Raw genomic sequence first — 21,417 nt, forward strand, 5'->3', positions numbered from 1 at the left:
ATGATGATGATGATGATGTGTGTTGCAGATGGAGTCTATGACGAGCCTCCTGAAGGGGGTGACGGTGGCTCGGGTCTTTGAACAGACTAAATGTTTTACACCAGGTCGAGGACTACAAGGTGAAATAGAAAATCTTTTCCTAATCTCTCTCTCTCTCTCCAACAGGGCAGCTGCTGTCCAAAATCCCCCTTTATGTTTTATATTTTATCAGTTTTCTTGGTTGGAGAAGGTTGGAGATATTCATGTGGTTGTTTTCTTCCCAGATTCACACACTTTCCTGTTTACCAGTGGAACCTTGAGACTTTGGGAGTTTAAGTTTTTGGGTTTTTTTTTACTTCCTTTAAAAAGGAAAAGCTGTTTTTAAATAGAATTTTGTAAAATAATTGATCTGGATCAGATGTCTCATTTTCTTTTTATGTGCAGAGAATGTAAAGTGTATTGTAAATCCCACACTCACTGCACTTTCTGAACTTATGGCAATTCTTGCACTTCCTGTAGTTCCTGAACTTCCCTGCACATCCCACAATTCCTGCACTTTTGCAAAAGATTTCTGCAAGACTTATTACTAATACTTTTAAAAAAAAATAATAAAATATCATTGTCATTGCGTGTGTGTGTGTGCGCACACATCCTTCTCCCAGTTCTTTTTCTCTAAATCCTTCTCAGCACCAAAGGAGCAGATTAGCAAATAATCCCTGTAGTTTAGATTTCCTAATCCCCTGCATGCTGGAGTCACTTTTACGCTTTTCACAAGTCTCAGAGCCGCCAGCGTGTGTGGTCTTTTTTGCCTTAACTTCAGTACGAAGTAATCGATTTCAACCTCTCCTCTGTCTCTAACTACAGTACAGTACGTGACAGAGACAATATGAGAGCCGACATTATAACTACGTATTCTGCTTACTGAAGTCACATAAATGTCACGGTACAGTGCTGTATGTACTTCAATCCAGATGTTTCAACACTGTTTAGCATCACAGCCACAAAACCTTAATTTCTATGCGATGATTTCTTTTAAATCCTTAAATACGGTCTAAATAAAGCCCACGGTCGTATTTACACACGTTTCCTGCTGAGTCCGACATTTTTCCAGGAGCTGATTATGGGAACGAGTGCCGTGTGAGAAACACGATGTGCTGCTTTTAGTTCTTTGTGGTTTCTAATGGTTTCTAAGAGTTAGTGCTGGTATTTATATGTACATAAATATGTATTTGCATGTGAGAAGTGTAAAAGGGTTTAAAAGCTGGAGTGTGAGCAGCGTGTTTAATGGTTTTCTAATGAAAAAGGAAAAAGGGGTCTCTTATGGTGAGTGAGTTTAATGGCTGTTAAATATTTTAAGCAACGTTTAATTTAGGACAAGAATGTTAAATCACTCATATCAAGTCAGATATGGAAGTCACTTGGGTTAGTTTTGTGCTATGGCCGATAGAGGGCGTAGATGTGATCTATCAAATTTTTGCATCGTTAGTTTTTAATCCTTAAGATTGTTTTAAAGCACTTTATTGAACACTATCCAGGTTGTTTACTCCAAATATCATAGACAAGCACACATAAATTTTAGCTATAAATCTGCACTGCTGTGGTCTTTTTTTTTTTTTTTTTTTTTACCCCAGTGTGTGTCTAACCCGGAAATCCTGGTGTCAAAATGAGGCTGAGGGTGCCCTCTTTCTTACTACATTACTGAATTCTGATTTAATTATTCTACTTTATTCTAAGTAGGTTTTATTTACTGAGTTTTCCGGGCGCTTCTCAGAAACAATCTCTCACTCACGCACTCATCGTATATACCGCTTATTCCTGTATACAGGGTCACAGGGGGGCTGGAGCCTAGGAGGCTTAGGGCACCAGGCGGGGTACACCCTGGATGGGGTGCCAATACATTGCAGAGGGCACATACACACACTTATTCACACACATTACTGGCAATTTGGGAATGCCCAAGCACGAAGAGAACATTAAAACTCGGGCCAGGGGTAGCTCAGTGGTTAAGGCATTGGACTACGGTTCGGAAGATCCCAGGTTCAAACCTCACAACCATCATGTTGTCACTGTTGGGCCCTTGAGCAAGGACCTTAACCCCTTAACTGCTCAGATGTATAATGAGATAAAAAAAAATGTAAGTCGCTCTGTATAAGAGCATCTGCCAATATTTTGCTATACAGAGGAATTGATGGTCGAATCCATGACGGCAAGGTGCCCAGGTCCTGTGGCTACAAAACAAACCCAAATCATTACCCCTCCACCTCCATGCTTGGCAGTGGGTATGAGATGTTTCTGCTGAAATGCGGTTGGATTGGATGCTGGACATTCAGGCCTTACAACTCCACATTGCTCTAATTTGTTCCAGAAATCTTGTGGTTTGCTCAGGTGTAGTTTGCGAACCTCAGTAATGTTTTCATGTTCTTTTTAGAAAAGACATTCACCTGGCAGAAGAGGCTTTCTTCTCCCAACCCTTCCATGCAAATCATACTTATTCAGTCTTCTTCTAATTGTGCTGTCATGGGCTTTAACATATAACATGCCTAATGAGGTCTGTAGGGTCTTACATATAGCCCTTGGGTCTGACTTTTGGGTGAATGTGCTGAAACGTTCACTTCGGAGAAGATCTTGAATGCTTTTCACTTAATGAAAAGCATAATAATCTTTCTCGCTGTGGAATGTTCTCCAAATTGTTTGGACATTGTTTTATAACACTTTGCAATGCTTCTGTTAGACCATTGTTTAGATCTTTCCCTTTTGGCATTGTGTTAACACCCACTTGAATGCTCCAGACTAGCAAACTGCGAAATCTTTCGCTTTTGTAGAGGTCTGCACACCTGCTCATGATCAAATTATTAAGAGAAGATGATTAGCAGCACCTGGCTGCAACTGACCCTCTCACATCCTGTGAAACTGGTAAGGGGTTACTTGGTATTGACAGCATGTTTATATATATATATATATATATATATATATATATATATATATATATATATATATATATACAGTATGTATATATATATATATATATATATATAAAGTTATATATTTTTGTTCGTCTAAAGCTGTTATATAATTTTGTTCATCTGAGGCTGTATTTAATCAAATTATCTATGTGAAAACTTCTGTTGGTCTTAACTGCTGTGAACGTGTTGCTTTAAGGTCACATTTAGGTTCATTCGTAACTGTGGTGCGAGCAGAAATAGATGCCCCACTTTTTTTTTTGTGGTTTGCACGAAAAGAGAGCAGCGTGTAGTGATTCCTTTTATTTTTAGTGGTCTAAAGGGTGCACCTGGTGCCGCTATTTATGCAATTCTTGCCTTCCCACAATTCCTGCAACGACCTGGTGCCATTATTTATTTGTCCACAATGTGGGGAAAGTGTTAAGAAGTGTGTATGACCGGATAGAGAAGTCGCACAGGTGTTATCCATCAAGAAGGAGTCCATGTACACAGCTAATGAGAAGTGACAAACAGCTTACATTGCTTGGTCCCCTGATAGCAGCCCTACCAGGACGAAGATTCACTTCTGATGAAGACGTGAAGACAGCGGTGCATTCGTGGCTCGCAGCCTTAAACAGTTTTTTTAATGGAATATGAAAGCTTGTTGACAGATGGACAAAGTGTATTAAAAAGCAAGGAGACTGTGTTAGGAAGTCATTTTCTTTTCTAAAAATGTATTTAAATAAATTGTACAGCCAAAGTGCGGATAAGTTTAGCCCTTACACTCATATATCCTGGATCAGGATCTAAAACAAGAACAACTGGGTAGAGGCAGAGGCAAAAAAGACTAACAAGGGCGTAGATATAAAACTGCTAGATAATAAGGCAATATTCCGAAGAGAGGATAAGAGAACCTGAACAAAAAGCAAAAGTCCAGGACACTTGTTGCCATGGAAACCACAATGCAAAAAGGGGTAATATGTGCGTGATATCATGGCACCACACCTTTATATTTCTTGTAAATAATTGTCAATGATTTATGTTTCCAGTTCCATCTGGCATAAGGAAAGGATGCCAAAAGCAATTCGTGTGTGTTTGTGAGTGAGTGAGTGTGTGTTGGAATAAGAGAGAGAGAATGATAGATATAACGGCACCACACCTTTATATTCTTGTAAATAATTGTCAACAGATTGTATTTCCACTTCCATCTGGCATAAGGAAAGAATGCCAAAAGTAATTTATATGTGTGTGTGTGTGTGTGTGTGTTTGAACAGAGTTTCACCAGGACATGGAACCCAAAGTCAACTGCACCAAGAAACTGCGGCTTCACATTAAACAGGATCCCTGGAACCTCCCAAGCAGCGTCCAGGCCCTCACACACACCATCGGCAAGTTTGTGGAAGGTCAGGTTGCCATTTTTTTTAGCTTTTTGATTAATGTGTGTGTGTGTGTGTGTTGTAGAGGAACTATTGTGAGTACTGCACTAAAAATCCCCAAGTCAGTAGTTGGCCAACTGAAAGGCAATACTGAAATATAGCTTTTCTGTTTGTGTGTGTGTGTGTGTGTGTGTGTGTTGTATATTTTATTTGTTTTTCTCTTTTTCAAATTAAACAATTAAATAATAATAATTTGAACTAGTTTTATTTTTTCATTTAAGAAAATACATGACATTATCTTAATTATACAGATATTTTCCAATTATTTTGAGCGTTTAAGTGAAACCGGGACTTTGATGAAATTTCTTGTGAATTAAGACACAACACTGATTGACATTTACAGTCCTGATCTTTCTCCACATGTTTGAGCCGTTAAAGGAGTTCCAGGGAGGCCAGTGTTTCACACATGAAAGACAACTTTCGAGCTTGATAATATCCAAGCACTTGTAGTTGTTGTTCACAATCAGAAGTCCCGGTTTGACTTGAACACACCTTAGACAATCTTAATAAAATGTCACTACAGGAATAAAGCAATTGGTTGTATATATATTTTTTTATATATATGTTTTTTTTTGTGTGTGTTTCAGAGGTCAAAACAAGACTGCTCTTGGTGTTACTCCAGTATACAGGTGTGTGTGTGTGTGAGTGTGTGTCACTACATTTATACTCTTATGACTTAATTCTTCAGATTGGGTTAAAGGTCATGTTTAATTAAGGTTCATTTCTGTGCTGCAACATTCCCGTATTTTATCCTGTACGACTGAGGATGAGCAGATCTGCAGCATCATTCGATTATATTCCAAATCTGAAAGTAAAAATATATTTGTTTGTTTTTTTGCAACATTTTTAGTTTAATTTAGACTTTCTACCAATACAAAAATGATGAATTTCTTCTGTAACGAAGCAAACTTACTCATCCCACCCTAACGCTGATTATTTTCCAATACGCGTGCAGTGTGAAGTGGTTTTTGCAGTTTTAATGGTTAGTGGTTAGCACTGTACTCTATCTTTGCACATCCAGGGTCAAGGGTTCGATTCCCGCCTCAGGTCTGTGCGCATGGAGTTTGCTTGTAGTGTGTGAATGAGTGTGTGCGCTTTTGTTGGATTGAATTGGGTGTACCCTGTCTAGAACCCTGAGTTCACCTGCCCTAGGCTTCAGGCCTCCATTGACTTTGTACAGGATAAGTGGTTTAGAGAAGAAGTGAGAGAGAGTTTTGATTCCTGCACATTTTATCCATTTCGAGTTACAGTACATCACCTGAGTGATATGAGGGAAGTCTTTAGGGAGTTTTTCCTCGCCATGTCGCCTCCTGCTTACAGTCTTTACAGTCAACCACTTCACATTATATAATCAACGTGAGTGTGGGATGCGTAACTTTGCTTTATTAGGAAAGAGATCCATTTCTTTTGTGAAAAATTCCATTTTGTATCGGCAGCAAGTGTGAATGAAATAAAAAATAAAGACAGTAAGACAGCAAGCCTTTTTTTGTCCTTTCTTCATCTCAGTCAGTCCATCTCATACTCATCAGGGACAAACTGATAAATTATATATTTATATATTTTTTAATTTTATATTTATAATTTTTTTCAGTGATATAATATTTTATTAAAATCTTTAATTATTTTTTTATTTACATTTTGCAGCGTTACCAATTTATAAATCTTTTCACAGAATGTTTTCTGTGGCAGATATTTGTAATTATTTTTCAAAATTAATAATTAATATTTATTGGTGTTTTTTTGTAATCTTTTAAGATATTTTCCCTATAAAGAAAAAAAATACAGATGGAATTATTTTTCAAATATCACCAAAAAGACTTTTTTTTTTTCAAAATAACTTGATGGTTTGGCTTTTTGTTTGCTAGCAAGCCCATATATTATGTACAGTACATATGTCTCCCCAATTCCTCACCAAGCAGGAAAATAAAATAAAAAAAATCCATAAACGGATAAACAGTAAATTCCCACTGAAACCAGTTTAGAGTTGATGCAGAATGAATATGGATGTTTTGAGAGCACTCTAGACTCTTAAATACGGAGAGAAAAAAACCCAAAACCCTCATATCTGAGGTTACAGACGCAAGTGAAGACATGCGTGAAAATTGGTTTCGAAAGCATCAATTAAAGCAGATTTCACAGCATATAATAAATTCCTGTGCGTTTATTTAACCCCATTTAGACATGAGCTGACTGGCGTAAAATCGCTGCTGTTTTTCTAATAAATGCACAGATTCTCGCTTTTATTTTTCGTTTCTTTTTAATTGCTTGTTTTTGACCGAAATCATTTACTGGGTCAGGATTCTTTACACTTATATGGATTTTCAATCACAAACTGAGAAACAAAAGTGATGAGCTGCAGGATTTTGCACCACTCGAGTGCAGTGACCGTTCCTCCTGTTATTTTCTTTCTATTTTCCTCACTCAATCCGTCTCTCTGCTTATCCTCATCATTTTTTTCTCTAAATACTGTCTTTTCTCTCTTAGACTTCTGCTGCCAGAATCCTAAATTTTTTCTGTTTTATTTTTCTCTTACGTTGTTAGTCAATCCATCTCATTCTGACTTACATTCATTTACTCTCTCTCTCTCTCTCTCTCTCTCTCTATCTCTCTCTCTATTAGATATATAAATAATCTATCTATTTCCGAAAATAACTTTATTATTTTTTATGTTACTATTTTCTGTTTTTCTAATATGAGCAAACAATTAATAAATAAATCAATGTTAACTTTACAAAACACTTGTTTTTGCCTACCTGTTTGCTTATCCTTACTTTCTTTCAGCATCTCGTTTGTCTCTCTTTTCCTTCATCTGTCTCTCCTGCGGGTTCTCCCTTCCCTGTCTATCTATCTCTCTCTTTTTCCATGTCTCCTTTTTTCTCATCACCCTTTTATTTATTGTTTTTACTTTTTTCTTTTTTTAATTTAATTTCTGACTTGCTCTGAGTTTTTGCTTGTTGTTTTGTCTGTCTAGAAAACGAAGGATACGGATGAATATAGATTTGTTTTAAAAGAGTGAACACAAATGAAAGAATAAAATAATAAGTCGATCAATTTAAAGTATAAATAAAAATAATTGCAAAAAAACATAATTGTTTAGATTTGCTGCAGAGTTTTCTAGTTTCACTTCTCAGTTTGTTTGGGAAGGTCTGTGCTGTGTTGTGTCCTCATTGGCTGTTTTGTAGGATAATTTTACTTGAGGGGCCCGTATTCACAAAGATTCTTAGAATTCTCTCAGAGAGCTCCTATCTTAGCTTAAAAAGTTCCTACCTGGGAGTCCTAAACTAAAAGTGACTTAGGAAACTTCTCAGAGCAACTCTGAGTAAGGAAAGTACAAAAACCTTTATTTTAGTTAGGAGGGTTGGTCGACCTCGTTGACAGGGATGATGTAGCGATGACCGTCTATTTAAGTTACACTTTTGGATGGTACTGTAATGTAGTCAACAATCCATGAGAGATGGAAGGAAATAAAACAACAAGACAACCAAATTGTACAGAAGAGCAGTGTTTACTTTTAGCTTTACGTTCATTGTTTGGACAATATTTCTACATTTCACCATTTTGTCCTCGGCTATAGAAACTTTTAAGCACCCTTAATAGTCCTCCTCTCTACTCTTAACAATTTTCACCTTAGGAGCTGTTTTTAGATCTTAGATGTTTCGTGAATCATTTTTATCTTTACTAAGATTTAGTCCTAAATTTATGAGGAAATTCTAAGAAAATGTCAAAAATTAAAAAGAAAGTTTTAATTACAGTTATTCAGAATCTTGATAAATAGGTTATAGTTGCTGTTCGGTCCTGGCGAATGAGGATGCAGCAGTGTAAGACCCACAAAATAGCAGCTGGGCAATAAGGAAGCTGCCCGGAGACACCTGCTCAAAGGGTATGTTCGTGTCAGAAGGGCAAATCGAGAAAACAAGAAGTGAAACTGGAAAACGAAACTGAAAACTGATGATTGAACATAAGAAACTGAGAAAAAAACTGAAAAACTAACGGTTGAAACTAAAAACTGAGGAGTGAACCTGACAAATTGTGAAAGAAAAAATGAAAATGAAAAACTAACTAATGAAAAATCAAAAACTGAGGAACGAAACTCAAGAACTAAAGAATAAACGTGAAAACTGAGAAACTAGGAGCAAAATAAAAACGTTTTATTTTTTTTTAAATAATAATAAAATATTTAAATGTATTTATTTTTGTTTAATTATATTTTTTCTAACTGTTTTTTTTTAAACAATCTCATCTATTTTATGTACACTATCTATGTGTCTATGAAATGCAATGTAAATCATCATCTGTGGTGTTTCTTTGTGTCTGTCAGACTCTGAGATCCAGCTGAGGAGAGACATGGTGTTCAGCCAGAGTCTGGTTGGAGCCGTGTGTAGTTTCGCTCAACACTTGCTGGCCGTGTTGAATCGGGTGCTCAGTGGTGAGAGCGACGCTCAGGAGTGTCGCCGCTGGCTGGATCAGATCTCTCACACCGGTCTGCTGCTGCACTTCCAGTCCCTGCTCTCACCCAACCTGGTGAGCATGTGTGTGTGTGTGTGCGTGTGTGTGTGTGTGTGTGTGTGTGCGTGTGTGTCAGGAAACGTGTCTCACAGGAGATGTCTGTATTTAGCACTGCAGCTGTGGTTTGTTTTGGATGACATTTCAGAGTCGGGATCGGATTAAGAGGGATCAGATCTATCTCGGTCACTTCCCCTGATACTTGCACACATCCGAGCTGAATCAGAATACAGACCAGAAATTAGTCAGTACAGTTCAGATAGTACAGAGCTGGTAGGTCAGCGTCAGTTAAAGAATGTTCATTTCATGGACTAAAAGCGAGTCTTGTCACCTTTAGGGTCGTTTTCACAGCATGTTAAAATTATGCTCTGCAAAATGGTTACATTTCTATTTTTTTTTAAATAGTTAATATAATAAAATATATTTTTTTAATGAACAGCCTACATTACTGAGGTTCTTTATTCAGGTGCCATTACTTTATGTTACTGGAATTTGTTAATTAGTTCAGATGTCAAACACAGCCTAATTTCTATCAAAGGTGTCTTTTCCAAGATAACATCATCACACTTATTTCAATAAATCATTTTTTTTTTTACTTTATAGAAAAAGGATTGATAAATAGATCTATTCTAGTTTAAATAGTTAGCTCATTTTCCTGAGCAATGAAAATTGAATAACTTTGTGTGATTTGATGTAAAAAAAAAAATAAAATACAAGCTTTTAAAATGATGAATGACATGAAATGCAGGGAATAAAACTCCTTTTCAAGTGTATCATTAAAAATTATTTAAATATAATAGTTATAAAATTGTAATTTATAAAAATATTAATTATTGTGTATTCTTATTATTTAAAATATTTTTTTATTAATTTAGATATTTGGCAGACCTCATTGTCCTCTGGTGACATTAAATAGATTTTTTTTTTCTTTTCTTTGGAAAATGCTGTAAAGCAGCAAAACTAATCAGAGTCAATAAACCTAAAGGTAAAAATGCACACTTAACTATAACTAGCAAAGCTATAATAAGAAATATTAATAAGCAGCTTAATACTAAATACTAGGAATAACAAGACATTAAGAAGAAAGAATATACAGTACCATGACCTAGAATGCAAGATGGACATAATCTGTATATATATATATATATATATATATATATATATATATATAGAGAGAGAGAGAGAGAGAGAGAGAGAGAATATCTTGATATCCAGGGGCAACCACAGGTATTGAAAAATGATGTCCAAAACATGCAGTTCCTTGAATGACCACTAGACTCCAGAAGTGAGTCAATACCCATAGACACCTCATGTTAAAATGCCTAACTTTACAAAATGAATAAACACGTTTGCAGCCTTATTTTAAAAAATGTTTTTTAATTTCCATAGTTAGACTACTCATATGTCACAGATGTACAAAGATGCATTTTTATGTAACTCATCAGCTTCAATGCAATTAAGCCATAAAATTCTGCATAAGTTTTTTTGGCATGAGTGTGAGCTGCATTGCAGGGGTCAAACTGCTACAGTAGCTGTCAGCTGTGCATCACTTTAGCTAACTAGCTAACTGGAATCTTTGTATTACCATAAGAATTGTGAGAGTTGACACGGGACAACGTGTGTGACGGTGTTCAATCGAATGCAAAGTAACATTAGCTTATAAATTAACGTTAGTCACCTTGGCATTGTAGCTAAGCTAATGGAAAGTTATCTAGCTTGTGGTATGTAAGCATGACCCAGTCAAAAGAAAGCAAATCTCATGAAGGGGTTGTCCAGTGTTTATACAATGCTATTCATGTGTCAAAAAACATCACCCTCTAGAGGTTTGGAGGTGTAAAATTGGCACTAATCCAACCAAAAAACACATGGTGTTAACTGCAACACTATTAAGCAATGTCTGTGTATGCCTGATTTGTGTTTCTTGGACATTTTATTTTGTCACCGAGGACGTTTTCAGCCTCATAGCAACCTCAAACTGCATCTTTTTCATTTGGCTTGTCCATTTTCATGATGTATTAAAAAAAAAAAAAAAACTCACTGAACCAAATTAACCAACATCTGTAAGTGTAACTGTGTGAAAGCACACGATTTATTCCATATCATGCCTAAAATATGAAGTCGCTATAATAATAACTGTGGCTTTAAAGTCTGGTCAACAGTCCACCGATAAGAGTCCCAGTCACTGTTATTCCATGGTGGTGTGTGAGCTGGAGAACTTGCTTCTCAGATCCGTTTCCAGAAACGGGTTGAAAAATGAGAATTCTTTACAGCAGAATACAACAGGCTTTTCAGCCTTATCTGCTGTACCATGTACAGGAAGAGGAGGTTAAACCGTTTAGCCAGGGGGAAATCTTTTCCTAAAGCCTGTTTAATGCTTCTTTAGAGTGCTTTAGAAGCTCAGAGAAGACGGAGTAATGTAAAGCAAGCAGTTTGACCACAAACAAATACATTTTCAATATCTTATTACTGATCTACTGTATATTAGGAAGTCATGCACTGTTCTATGACTTTCTGTTGATTTCAGAAATTAGGTTATGTCTTATTTATCTGAGAATGAATAAATAATGTACTGCACTGAGTTTGGATGTTCTTGATAGAAAATGACGACAGGACACTTCATACAGTATATGATGATAAAGCCTTAATATACAGAACTAAAACATGCACACACACACAATCACATGCAAACGCTGCCACAGTACAGGGCTCTCGTCTCTTTCAGACCGATGAACAGGCCATGCTGGAGGACACGCAGGTCGCCCTGTTGGACCTGGAGAAGGTCACCTTCCATTTCCGACGATTTGACGGCGAGCCGCTTGTCGCGAGTGAGTGCTGGATTAAGTTCTACTTATCTTCAAAATCATGTAATCAGTACTTACTGTATTTGATGTGTGTTTTTCCTATAGACATGCCCATCTCCTACCAAGTGGAAGGCACAAGGCAGGCCATGAAGGTCTGTTTTTATCTAGAGAGCTTTTATTTCGAGCAGCTGCCTCAAAGACTCAGACATGGCGACGGATTCAGGATCCACCCCGTCCTATTCACTCAAGGTGAACACAATCATCGTGTGTGTTTATGCATGAAATACTGAATACTATTACTGTTTTGGCATGTACTTTATTGATTGCATTTTTTTTCCTAAAGCACTGGAGAGCATGGAGGGTTACTACTACAGAGACAGCATCTCAGTGGAGGAGCATCAGGCTCAGATCAACGCCACCTCGCTCGAGAAAGTCAAACAGTACTACAAGAGACTCAGGTAATGCTCTATAACCTCTCGCTCACAAAGTTTTACTGGACACACACTGATCATGATTATATTGAGCATACAGTAGTAGCTCTTTCATTAGTTTGGACATCACGGGCCAGCCTTGACCCTGTTGCCAGTTCACCAGTTTTTTCTACCTTGGACACTTTTGTTAGGTCCTGACCACTGAGAGCTACAGTTTTGGAGTTGTTCTGACCCTGTCCTCTAGCCATCACGATTTTGCCCTCGTCAAAGTCACTCAAAGGCGAGTCGTCATAATGTTATGGCTGGTTACGTTAAGGAAGTGACTTATATTGTGAAGCTGTGAAAGCTTTACTATATCTGTTTCTTCGATTTCATTCCCAGAGACATGGAGGAAACACCCTCGGTGTCATCTGCATATCACTGCTGTTTATATTAGAAGCAGAAATCACTTTAAGCATTTTCACAGCAGATTCGCAGCAATCGCACTCGTAATCACATCTCGTTATGAGTTGTGGCTGTGACATGATTTCGGATGCTGCTGAAATACAGACTCGATTTCTTTTAAACAGAAACCACAAACAGAATATGTTGGAAAGATGACATGAGCAAGGAGAGATGTGCATTCAAATATTTTAATATGTGAACATTTTTGTATTTTCTTGCAAGGTGCATTTGTTTTAAAAGCAGATAACCAGCCAGTAGTTACTGTATACTGTATGACTGCGCAGATTCCAAACGGGTGTGGCCTATGTGATGTAATTCTCAGTAAAGAAGGCGTGTCAGGATCAGGGAAAAACATGTGACCTCTATCTTGGTCACATGGGAGAAGACATGGTTATTGCTAATGAAACAGGTGTGGTTTCAGTTTAAAGTTGAGGTTTCAGTGAAGAAGGCGTGGCTCTCTATGTGTCATTTTGAATAAAGGAGGCGTGGTTTCTGTTTAGGGGGTGTGGTCTGTATGTTTTAGAGAAGGGTGTGGCTTTTGTTTCAGTCCCTGTTAAGGAGGCATGGCCTCTAAATGTGATGGTTCTGATAAAGTGGGTGTGGCTTATGTATTACCCCCTGGGAAGGAGGCGTGGTCGATGTTTGTGCAGTAGGAAGTGGGTGTGGCTTCTGTTTTAATTTCAGGAAAGGAGGTGTGGCCTCTGTAAGTTCCTGACCAGGAGGGAAAGTGAAGGTGAAGGTCTGGCCTGTGTATTAGTGCCTGTGAAAGGGGCGTGGCCTCTGCGCCATGTTTATAGTGTAGAAGGCGTAGAGGGATTTGTTGCTTGTTGCTGCTTTAATCATCTCATACATCTGATTGTTGATCATGCATCAAGACACGCATGATATCGTCAGACCACTAAAATACTGTACTATACCAATGTTTCTGTTTTGTACCTAAGCCTTAAGCAAGAGATGAATAAAATTAAAGATTTTTCTTTTTCCTTTTTCCCCCCTAAATGCTTCAGCAGTGGCTGCTTATATCCAGGATTCATGCGTCCTCTTTTACGCTTTGTTTCTTTCGTCTTGGGCCGCAAAACAGCTGGAGAGCCAAAAATGCACAAACTCTGCATAAATCAGTTACAAAATGCTGAGCTCAGTTAGGACTGCTGATGGTATTCGTGAGCTAATCATACCTGCCGTGTAAGCATATGGTGTGTGTGTGTATGTGTGTGTGTGTGTCTGTCATATGTGTTTCTGGCCCAGGATAACAGCTTTAGTACCCTTTATGACAGTCGTGTAAATATGATAAAGGGACTAGGAAGCTTTCTTTAGTAAAAAAAAATATGGGCTTGTCGTCTTCAAACCTCTTTTTGCTCTTCAGCAGATGTTGCTGCGCCATTTGCTTCATTTTTTGCTGCATGCCAGTATTTGGAAAGTCACTTTGTTCTCCTGTAATAAGTCCAGACATCAGAAGCAGCGAATACCCTCTGTATTTAAAGCAGAGACCTAAATAAAGGTATTGATTCCATGTTAAATGAGAACAGAATGAGAAGATGAAACATCATAGGGATTTGTATGACACATGATCTGTATAAGTTCAGGCCAATAATAATGAGGTTCAAATGGTTTTGAATGGTATTTTACAGTAAAGAAAACATGCCAGAGTTACTGATATGCTGGAGATTCCTGTACGCAATTAATTTATTTAACGTAATAGATTTTAAAGTTGTAATAGATCATAAAGATTTGTACTTTTCTCTAGGTTCAAGGTTTATTAAAACTGAAATTCAAGTTAAAAACCATACATTTTATTACTTATGTTTTCAATTTGTCCCTCAGAATCTTTAATTCAATTTGAGTATTTCTTTTCTATTTTCTACTTCTATTTCTTTAAGGTTTTTTATTTATTTAGCTAGTTAAATAAGCTAGCTAGTTAGACTTCCTACAATAGATTGTTTAATAGTTTTTGACAGTTTTTGAATGTTGCCAGATTTTGTTGAAGATAAAGGTTTAATTAACATTAAATATTAGCTAAACAGTAAGATAACTGTTAGTTTGATGGACTAATAAGTTTAGTTTTGTAATCTAGCTAGTTAAATTAGCTAACTAGTTAGGTTTTGTGCATTAGTTTGTTAGAATTAATAGTTTTGATTTTGTTGATGATGAGGGTTCATTAAACATGAAAAAATAGCTAAATAGCAAGAAAACCTAATTCGATGAAGAAATATGTTTCGTTTTGTAATTAAGCTAGTTAAAACAATTAAACAGGTAAATTCAACATTAGCTTTTTAAGGTAGGAATTAACATAATAAATATCAAACTAAGTAGTAAAATTTGCAGTTTAGCTAGTTCTAGTACTGTAGCTAGAAACTTTGTAGATTACATTGTTACACTAGAAAGTTAGTTAGGTTTTATATTGTAGCTGGTTTACTTCCATATTTAAGGTTTATTTTGAGGGGTTGTTAACAGAAGGTTGATGTAAATTTGATAAATTATCAGTACATGTTGTTAAATTAGACAGCTAGTAAGCCTTTCTATATTACTGTACTTTAAATTAAAAAACTAGTTAAATTACGACTACATACTAGATTGTTAAATTAGATGGTTGAATTGTGTTTTTTATTTTTTGCTAATAAAGGTATAGTAAACATTGAACATTACTTTTAATCATAAATATTGTAAATTAGCAAGGTAACTTTGTAAGGTAGCTTGTTATTTTAAGTAGTTATTTAAGTTTTTTTTGTTCCTCCTGTGTCTGTAATGTGTTCTGTACTGTATGACTAATTGCTTAGCTAAAGACCTAGTCATAAAATCAGGGATGATGAACTGGTCAAATATTTTTTCCTCAGATCTCATAAGTGCACTTGAGTGTGTAAGATACTTTTACCGCTCAAGTAGATGTTTTTCTCCAAATAAGATTGACCTTTTATTTAAGTACAGTTTTCCATACTTTCTTCAACACAACCTTATATAATAACCACCAGAGTGCAATCAAACACATGTGGTGACCGCGGAGCAATTGGGCCGACTCCAAATTGCTGATGCTTGTCGGTAGAAAAATAACCTGAAACAATTCAGACATAATGGAAGTGACAGAGCAACTTCAAGTGGTAATGTGCAGCAGATGGGAATGGAGACCGAGCATGAACTGAGAGACAGAGGAAAGGATGAGAGAGAGGAAAGGGGAAAGTGAGCGTGAAAGTAAGGTTAAGGTAATCATAGTCCCAGCATTTTCTAATGTGGCTGACCACAAGCTTAAGGGATCTTAAAGGTTGCCATGTACAGTAATTAGCTATTGGCTTGTCATACAAACGTCCATACGCCAGTTTTTAACAGGAAAGCAAATGTTTGAGGACTGACACCGAATACTGGCTTTAACCTGTTATATCCAGGATACTCAGGATCTGTTTTTCTGGGAAAACATCCTCGTTTGGTGTATTTCCACCACCCTATTATAAATGTCAGCTCACTTACTGCAGTTCTCCTGACAGAGCTCAACTTTTAACTTGGCATGGTTCACCACTGACAGACATTATAGACAGCATCCCACGCACCGTGACACACACCAGGGGAGATGTGGTGGACATATGGAGAGATGTGGTGAACATGTAATATAGATATATATTATTTATTTTTTTCTCTCTCGAAACCATATCCCATTTTCTCATTTTATGTGAATTGTCTGTACTGTATTGTGTATCAGATACTGTGTATCAAAAATTTACGCTCAGATGCTTTCAAGCTCCAAAAAAGAGTAAAAGTTTAGAAATGTGAAACCCTCCAAATTAGACCAGTTTAATCTATCTCTGCGATAAGAATACATCTTTCAAATAATGCAAGGAGATTTTTGATTTTGTGTATATTAAGTTACAGCAAGAAAGCAGAAGCAAAGTGAGAAGGTGTTTGAGATCCCTCTTCTGATTTTTATTTATAGGGTGCCAACATTTACGAATTAACTGTAGTATTTATAATTCTCGACCCCTTACAGTATGGTGACATGGGGGACGCCTTAAAACTATGCTTACCTGCTAGGAAAACGTAACCCCATTGATTTTCACGGGAACAACCGCAGTGGGCTTCGAGCCATCTCAACCAGGATCGTCATTCGCGGACGTATGGTCTTCTTTATACATTTTCACCATTCACATGTTTTACTGTGCCTAAGAGTTTCATCACTATACTGGGCTTGAAGTCTTGTGTAAGTGTCAATCGCTTTGATGTCTTCATCCACCAAAAAAATTTAGTCCTTGTTTCACTTGAACATATAACTTCTGATTATAATATCTGATAAGGTTCTATTTTTTTTTTATCCTGCTTGCTAAATCTTTCACTGGAAGTCAATTGTATTCTACTGAGTGTGGAGGCAGATTAATGGTAGTGTGTTGCACACATCGCATACGGTTAATGAGCCAAACCGAGGTGGCTGTGGACTCAAGTTTCAGGTCAGCGCCCCTCTATAAGTCTGAGTATAAGATTTAATAAGTTTTAAATGTAATTTATACTGCAGTGACCATGTTCCATAACAACAGTCCTGACAAAAAGGATAGGTTTAGGATTTCCATCTGCAATGCAAGTCACAGGATTATATTAATGAGTTTATACCAACATGTCATTGTTTCTATAGCATATGGAGAAACTTCTTAATTACCAAAGTCATTTATAAATGCATAATTATTAGTTTAGTAAACTTTAAACAACAAACACTTCCAGTCAAGACCTTCTAACTCCATGGTCTTTCCTGATTTTCTTTCTTTCTACATTGTAAAACAATACCGACGGCTTCCAAAATATGCAATTTTTAATAAATATTGCTTTCCTGAGAAGGTCTTCATGAGAGCCAGTTTCATCATAGTGCTGGATGGGTTTTGCAAATGCACTTGACAAAATTGTTCTTGCAGGACCTACAGAAGCTGACCTTCAGGTCTTAAAATAACAACTAACTGCTGTTGTTACTCAATTATCTAATGCTATACAGTATATGTTATTTCATAGTTTTGAAAAAAAAAAACTGATGAATGTAAAAAATAAATCCAAACTTTTGTCTGGTACTGTATACAAGTTTACCACTGTAACCTACAATTACAGAATTGTCCTCCTATGATGATTTACACCAGAACCTGTTAATTTTTTATAAGCAAAGACACAAGGCGGTATTTACTGTTTATTTATCGCCTCGTTTTCCGTCGTGTGCGAATTGTGGAGCCAGTGACTTCATTCGCTCACTTGCCTCAAATCCAAACTTATTAGAGTACTCATGGTGACCCGGGTGAGTGATTCGCCTCGGCTCGGCCAAAAAGAATGCATCACCAAACCACAATTTGGAAATATAACTACGTATATGTGTTTGAGTGTGTCAGAGAATATGTGAGTCCCAGTGAAATCACGTTTGGCTGCGTTCAGAGGGTCATCCCAAGGTGCTTTGAGATCACAGGTTGGCCGTGCCAGCAGTACAGTCCGCAGGCTGTTCGTAGATTTATTACTTCACTTATGGAAAAGCACGCGCAGAGGACGAGCATGATGCAACGAATGAAAAATAAAAATGAAGCTGCCCGAAGCTGGGACGTTACCCAACACGCAATATCTCAGGAAAGAAAGCTGTTTTATGAAAAAGACTCCAAAAATTCAATAAGTGGGTTGAAATGCAGCCAGTTTTCTTTTTTCTTAATAGGTTACGTTTCGCTTCTCTTGGTGGTTTAAATTCATTTCTCAGTGACAGGAGGTTCATCCACGGAGGCTGTATACAGTAGGAGTAGGAAGTTGCCTGTGCAGTATTACTGCTGAGTTCGACTGGTGGAAAGTCAGAACAGTCTCCTCAACCTCGAGTTTAGGAAGTGACGTCAAATCAACATGGCTGGTCAGTAAACATAGTAGCACCTGTTTATATTTACATATTTATACTTACATTTTTATCTTATTATACATCTGAGCAGTTGAGGGTTAAGGGCCTTGCTCAAGGGCCCAACAGTGGCAACTTGGTGGTTGTGGGGTTTGAACCTGGGATCTTCCGAACCGCAGTCCAATGCCTTAACCACTGAGCTACCCCTGGCCCTAATATACAGTACATCTAAGCAGTTAAGGGGTTAGGGCTTTGCTTAAGGCCCAACAGTGGTGACTTAACCACTTAGCCACCCCTTATACAGTAAGTTACCCTATGTAGTTGGCTAGGCCCAAGGTCAAAATCCACCCAATGTGCATTTTTAGTGCCAGTCCAATGCCTGGATATAGTATGGGAGGTTTAGTATCATTAAGGGTATCTGGGAGAAGAAAAGAAAAAACTGTACCAAATTGTATGTAAATTGGGTTCTCCAATGTGGCAACCCCTTGGGATCAACCAGAACAACAACAAAATGTGTAATTGGCCAGCTTGTTGAACACAAAGGTATCCATGGTTTTCCCCACTTCTTTTGTAAACGCTAACAGATTAACCATCACAACCAACCAGCTGAGCATCCTGTTCAATAATCACTCTCTTCCATCACTGTTGTCTTGTTCTCCTCACCTGTTCACTCACGTTCTGCGTCTGACAGCAGGTTCAATGAGGCCGACGCTGCTCTGGCTCTGATCCCTCCCTCGTTCTAAGTGGAATTGGGCCAGCGTTGGCGAACATCCAGGTCTTCCATTAAAGGCTTCTATTAAAATTGATTAGGGGAAAGCCTATGCCTGAGTGCTGCTCTTCGCCCAGTGCTCCACTGGGGCTTCCTGAACTCCACACAGCACAATCAGGCCATATGTCATTACCCCGTACAGGCCAACTCACCGCTCCCTCTCTCAGGACCGGCTCATTATATAGCCGGGCTTTCACTTTCGCGTCACGTGTAAGTGTGCAGTGGACAAGATGTTGTTCAGAGGAACAGTTTGTTTTGCTGGACCTGAGGATAAAGTGGGAGTCTGGAACGTTTAGTGATTGAGTGACTGAGAAGATGAGATGTAATAAAAGCGAGAGCGCTGGGCGCCATGTCAGGAATGGATCATTTGTGTTTTTGTTTTTTGGAGAAATTCTGCTATTCAAACTAACTCCCATTTTCTTTTTCTTATTGTCTGTATATTTATTTCTTCTTTGTTGTAATCATCATTATTATTGATGTCCTCATCATCATCATCCTTTTTTCTTTTCTTTTTATTAGTAGATATGATCATATTTTTTCAATCTCGATTTTTAGGTTATACATCTTTTTCTATTTTTGACTGTTTCGTTTTGGTTCTTCTTCTTATTATCTTCATATTTTTTATAAAAATGTTCTTTCTCATCACAATCATCATCATCATCATCATCATCATCTTTCTTTTCTATTTTTTTGGTTGTTGATTTGCTTCTCTTCTTCTTCTTTGTCACTTTAGTTCTTGTTGTTTTTGCAGTCTTTCTACTTCTTATTATTGTGGTTGTTTTATTTAGCTGTTGGACTTATTTTTAAAGATTTACTAATAATATTTTAATTATTTGCTCAGAACGTATTTAATTCTTATTCACTTAACCATTCTGTCTTTTTCCCTCTACTTTATCTTTATTTTTTATGTCTCTCAAAAGAGTAGATATATATATTTTCTAGAAGAGTGTGTGGGTGTGTGAAAACGTCTGTGTGTGTATTTAAATCATCTGTGGGAAATTCTGAAATGTTGCCCTATAGCTATTTTCACAAAAGCAGCTGGTGAACATGCACACACACACAAACACACACACACACATTGAAGCAGCACAAGTCATTAGAATTAAAAGTGTGTGGTTGTTTTCCTGCAGTGCGGAGGTGTGAGTGCCGCTGATGAACACAGAGCACAAACACGTTATGTTTGGACCATCTGCTGAGGGACTCTCAGTGTAAAATGCTGCTTGAGTGTGTTCAATGCATACAAGCTGTGTGTGAATACACAATGTGATGTGTTAAGTGTTAACTTTTCAACACGGGACTTTGGCTTCACCACCTATAATGACAGGACATTTTGTCCCGAATACAATCGTCTCTGTATTCTTGTCATATCCTTAGCCATAATAAGCCATATCCTTATCCTATCTTCCTAACTTCTGCTCTCCATGGATGTGAATGATGGAACCTCTCTGGAAAGGAGAGAAAAAAAGAATGGATAAGGAACACTGATAACAAGGTGACTTTGTGTTTTCCCTGAGCTGAGGTGCTGCCTACTAAAACTAAAAAAGATTCAACTGTATCTGTGCCTATTCACATTTTTTTACTTGACCTCGTACTTTACGGGTAAAAACTCTATATGCAGGCAGTCGAGGGAAGGGAATTGAACTGTGCACCGTACAGTATTACACAGCTCATCTGAAAGAAAAAAAAATATTGATGGTGATTCTAAACTTGAGTACAAGACAGGTTGTGTATCTTTTTCTTTTCCACTGATAAAATATACACATAGCCGTTATAAGAAATTGTTCTTTTTTTTTTCTTTTTTTTTTTTTTTTGAAAAGTCAGGCTGTTTTGGAGTTTAGCAGGTTCCTGCTAGCAAACAGACTTCTGGGTGTAGCTTGCTCAGAGTTTACAGCAGAGTTTAAACTGCTCATGCTAGCACAGAGATAACAGTGTGTAGTCTGTTCATGATAGCACAGAGACATCTGAGTGTAAACTGTCCATGCTAGCACAGGTACAACAGAGTGTAAACTGTTCATGCTAGCAGAGAGACAACGAAGTGTAAACTGTTTATTGCTAGCAGAGAGTACAACGGCCTGTAATCTGCTTATGCTAGCACAGATACAACTGCCTGTAAACTGCCCATACCAGAACAGGTACAACAGGGTGTAAACTTCTCATGCTAGCACAGAGACAACACAGTGTAAATTGTTTATGCTAGCACAGAGACGACACAGCGTAAATTGTTCATGCTAGCACAGGTACAACAGGGTGTAAACTAGTAATGCTAGCACAGGTACAACAGGGTGTAAACTGGTAAT

At 37.4% G+C, this 21,417-nt stretch overlaps 1 protein-coding gene across 1 annotated transcript in view; it reads left to right on the forward strand.

Annotated features, from left to right (window-relative positions):
* prex2 (phosphatidylinositol-3,4,5-trisphosphate-dependent Rac exchange factor 2) overlaps positions 1 to 21,417 on the forward strand; it is a 116,171-nt gene that overhangs the window by 84,167 nt on the left and 10,587 nt on the right. Inside the window, exons 29-35 of the mRNA XM_053487902.1 lie at positions 29 to 119; positions 4,193 to 4,321; positions 4,942 to 4,983; positions 8,673 to 8,875; positions 11,580 to 11,682; positions 11,764 to 11,907; positions 12,002 to 12,116. Of these exons, the coding sequence (XP_053343877.1) occupies positions 29 to 119; positions 4,193 to 4,321; positions 4,942 to 4,983; positions 8,673 to 8,875; positions 11,580 to 11,682; positions 11,764 to 11,907; positions 12,002 to 12,116 (827 nt within the window). The remainder of the gene's footprint in view (positions 1 to 28; positions 120 to 4,192; positions 4,322 to 4,941; positions 4,984 to 8,672; positions 8,876 to 11,579; positions 11,683 to 11,763; positions 11,908 to 12,001; positions 12,117 to 21,417) is intronic.

Source organism: Clarias gariepinus, chromosome 26, assembly GCF_024256425.1.
Source record: "Clarias gariepinus isolate MV-2021 ecotype Netherlands chromosome 26, CGAR_prim_01v2, whole genome shotgun sequence".
NCBI classification, from domain to species: domain Eukaryota; kingdom Metazoa; phylum Chordata; class Actinopteri; order Siluriformes; family Clariidae; genus Clarias; species Clarias gariepinus.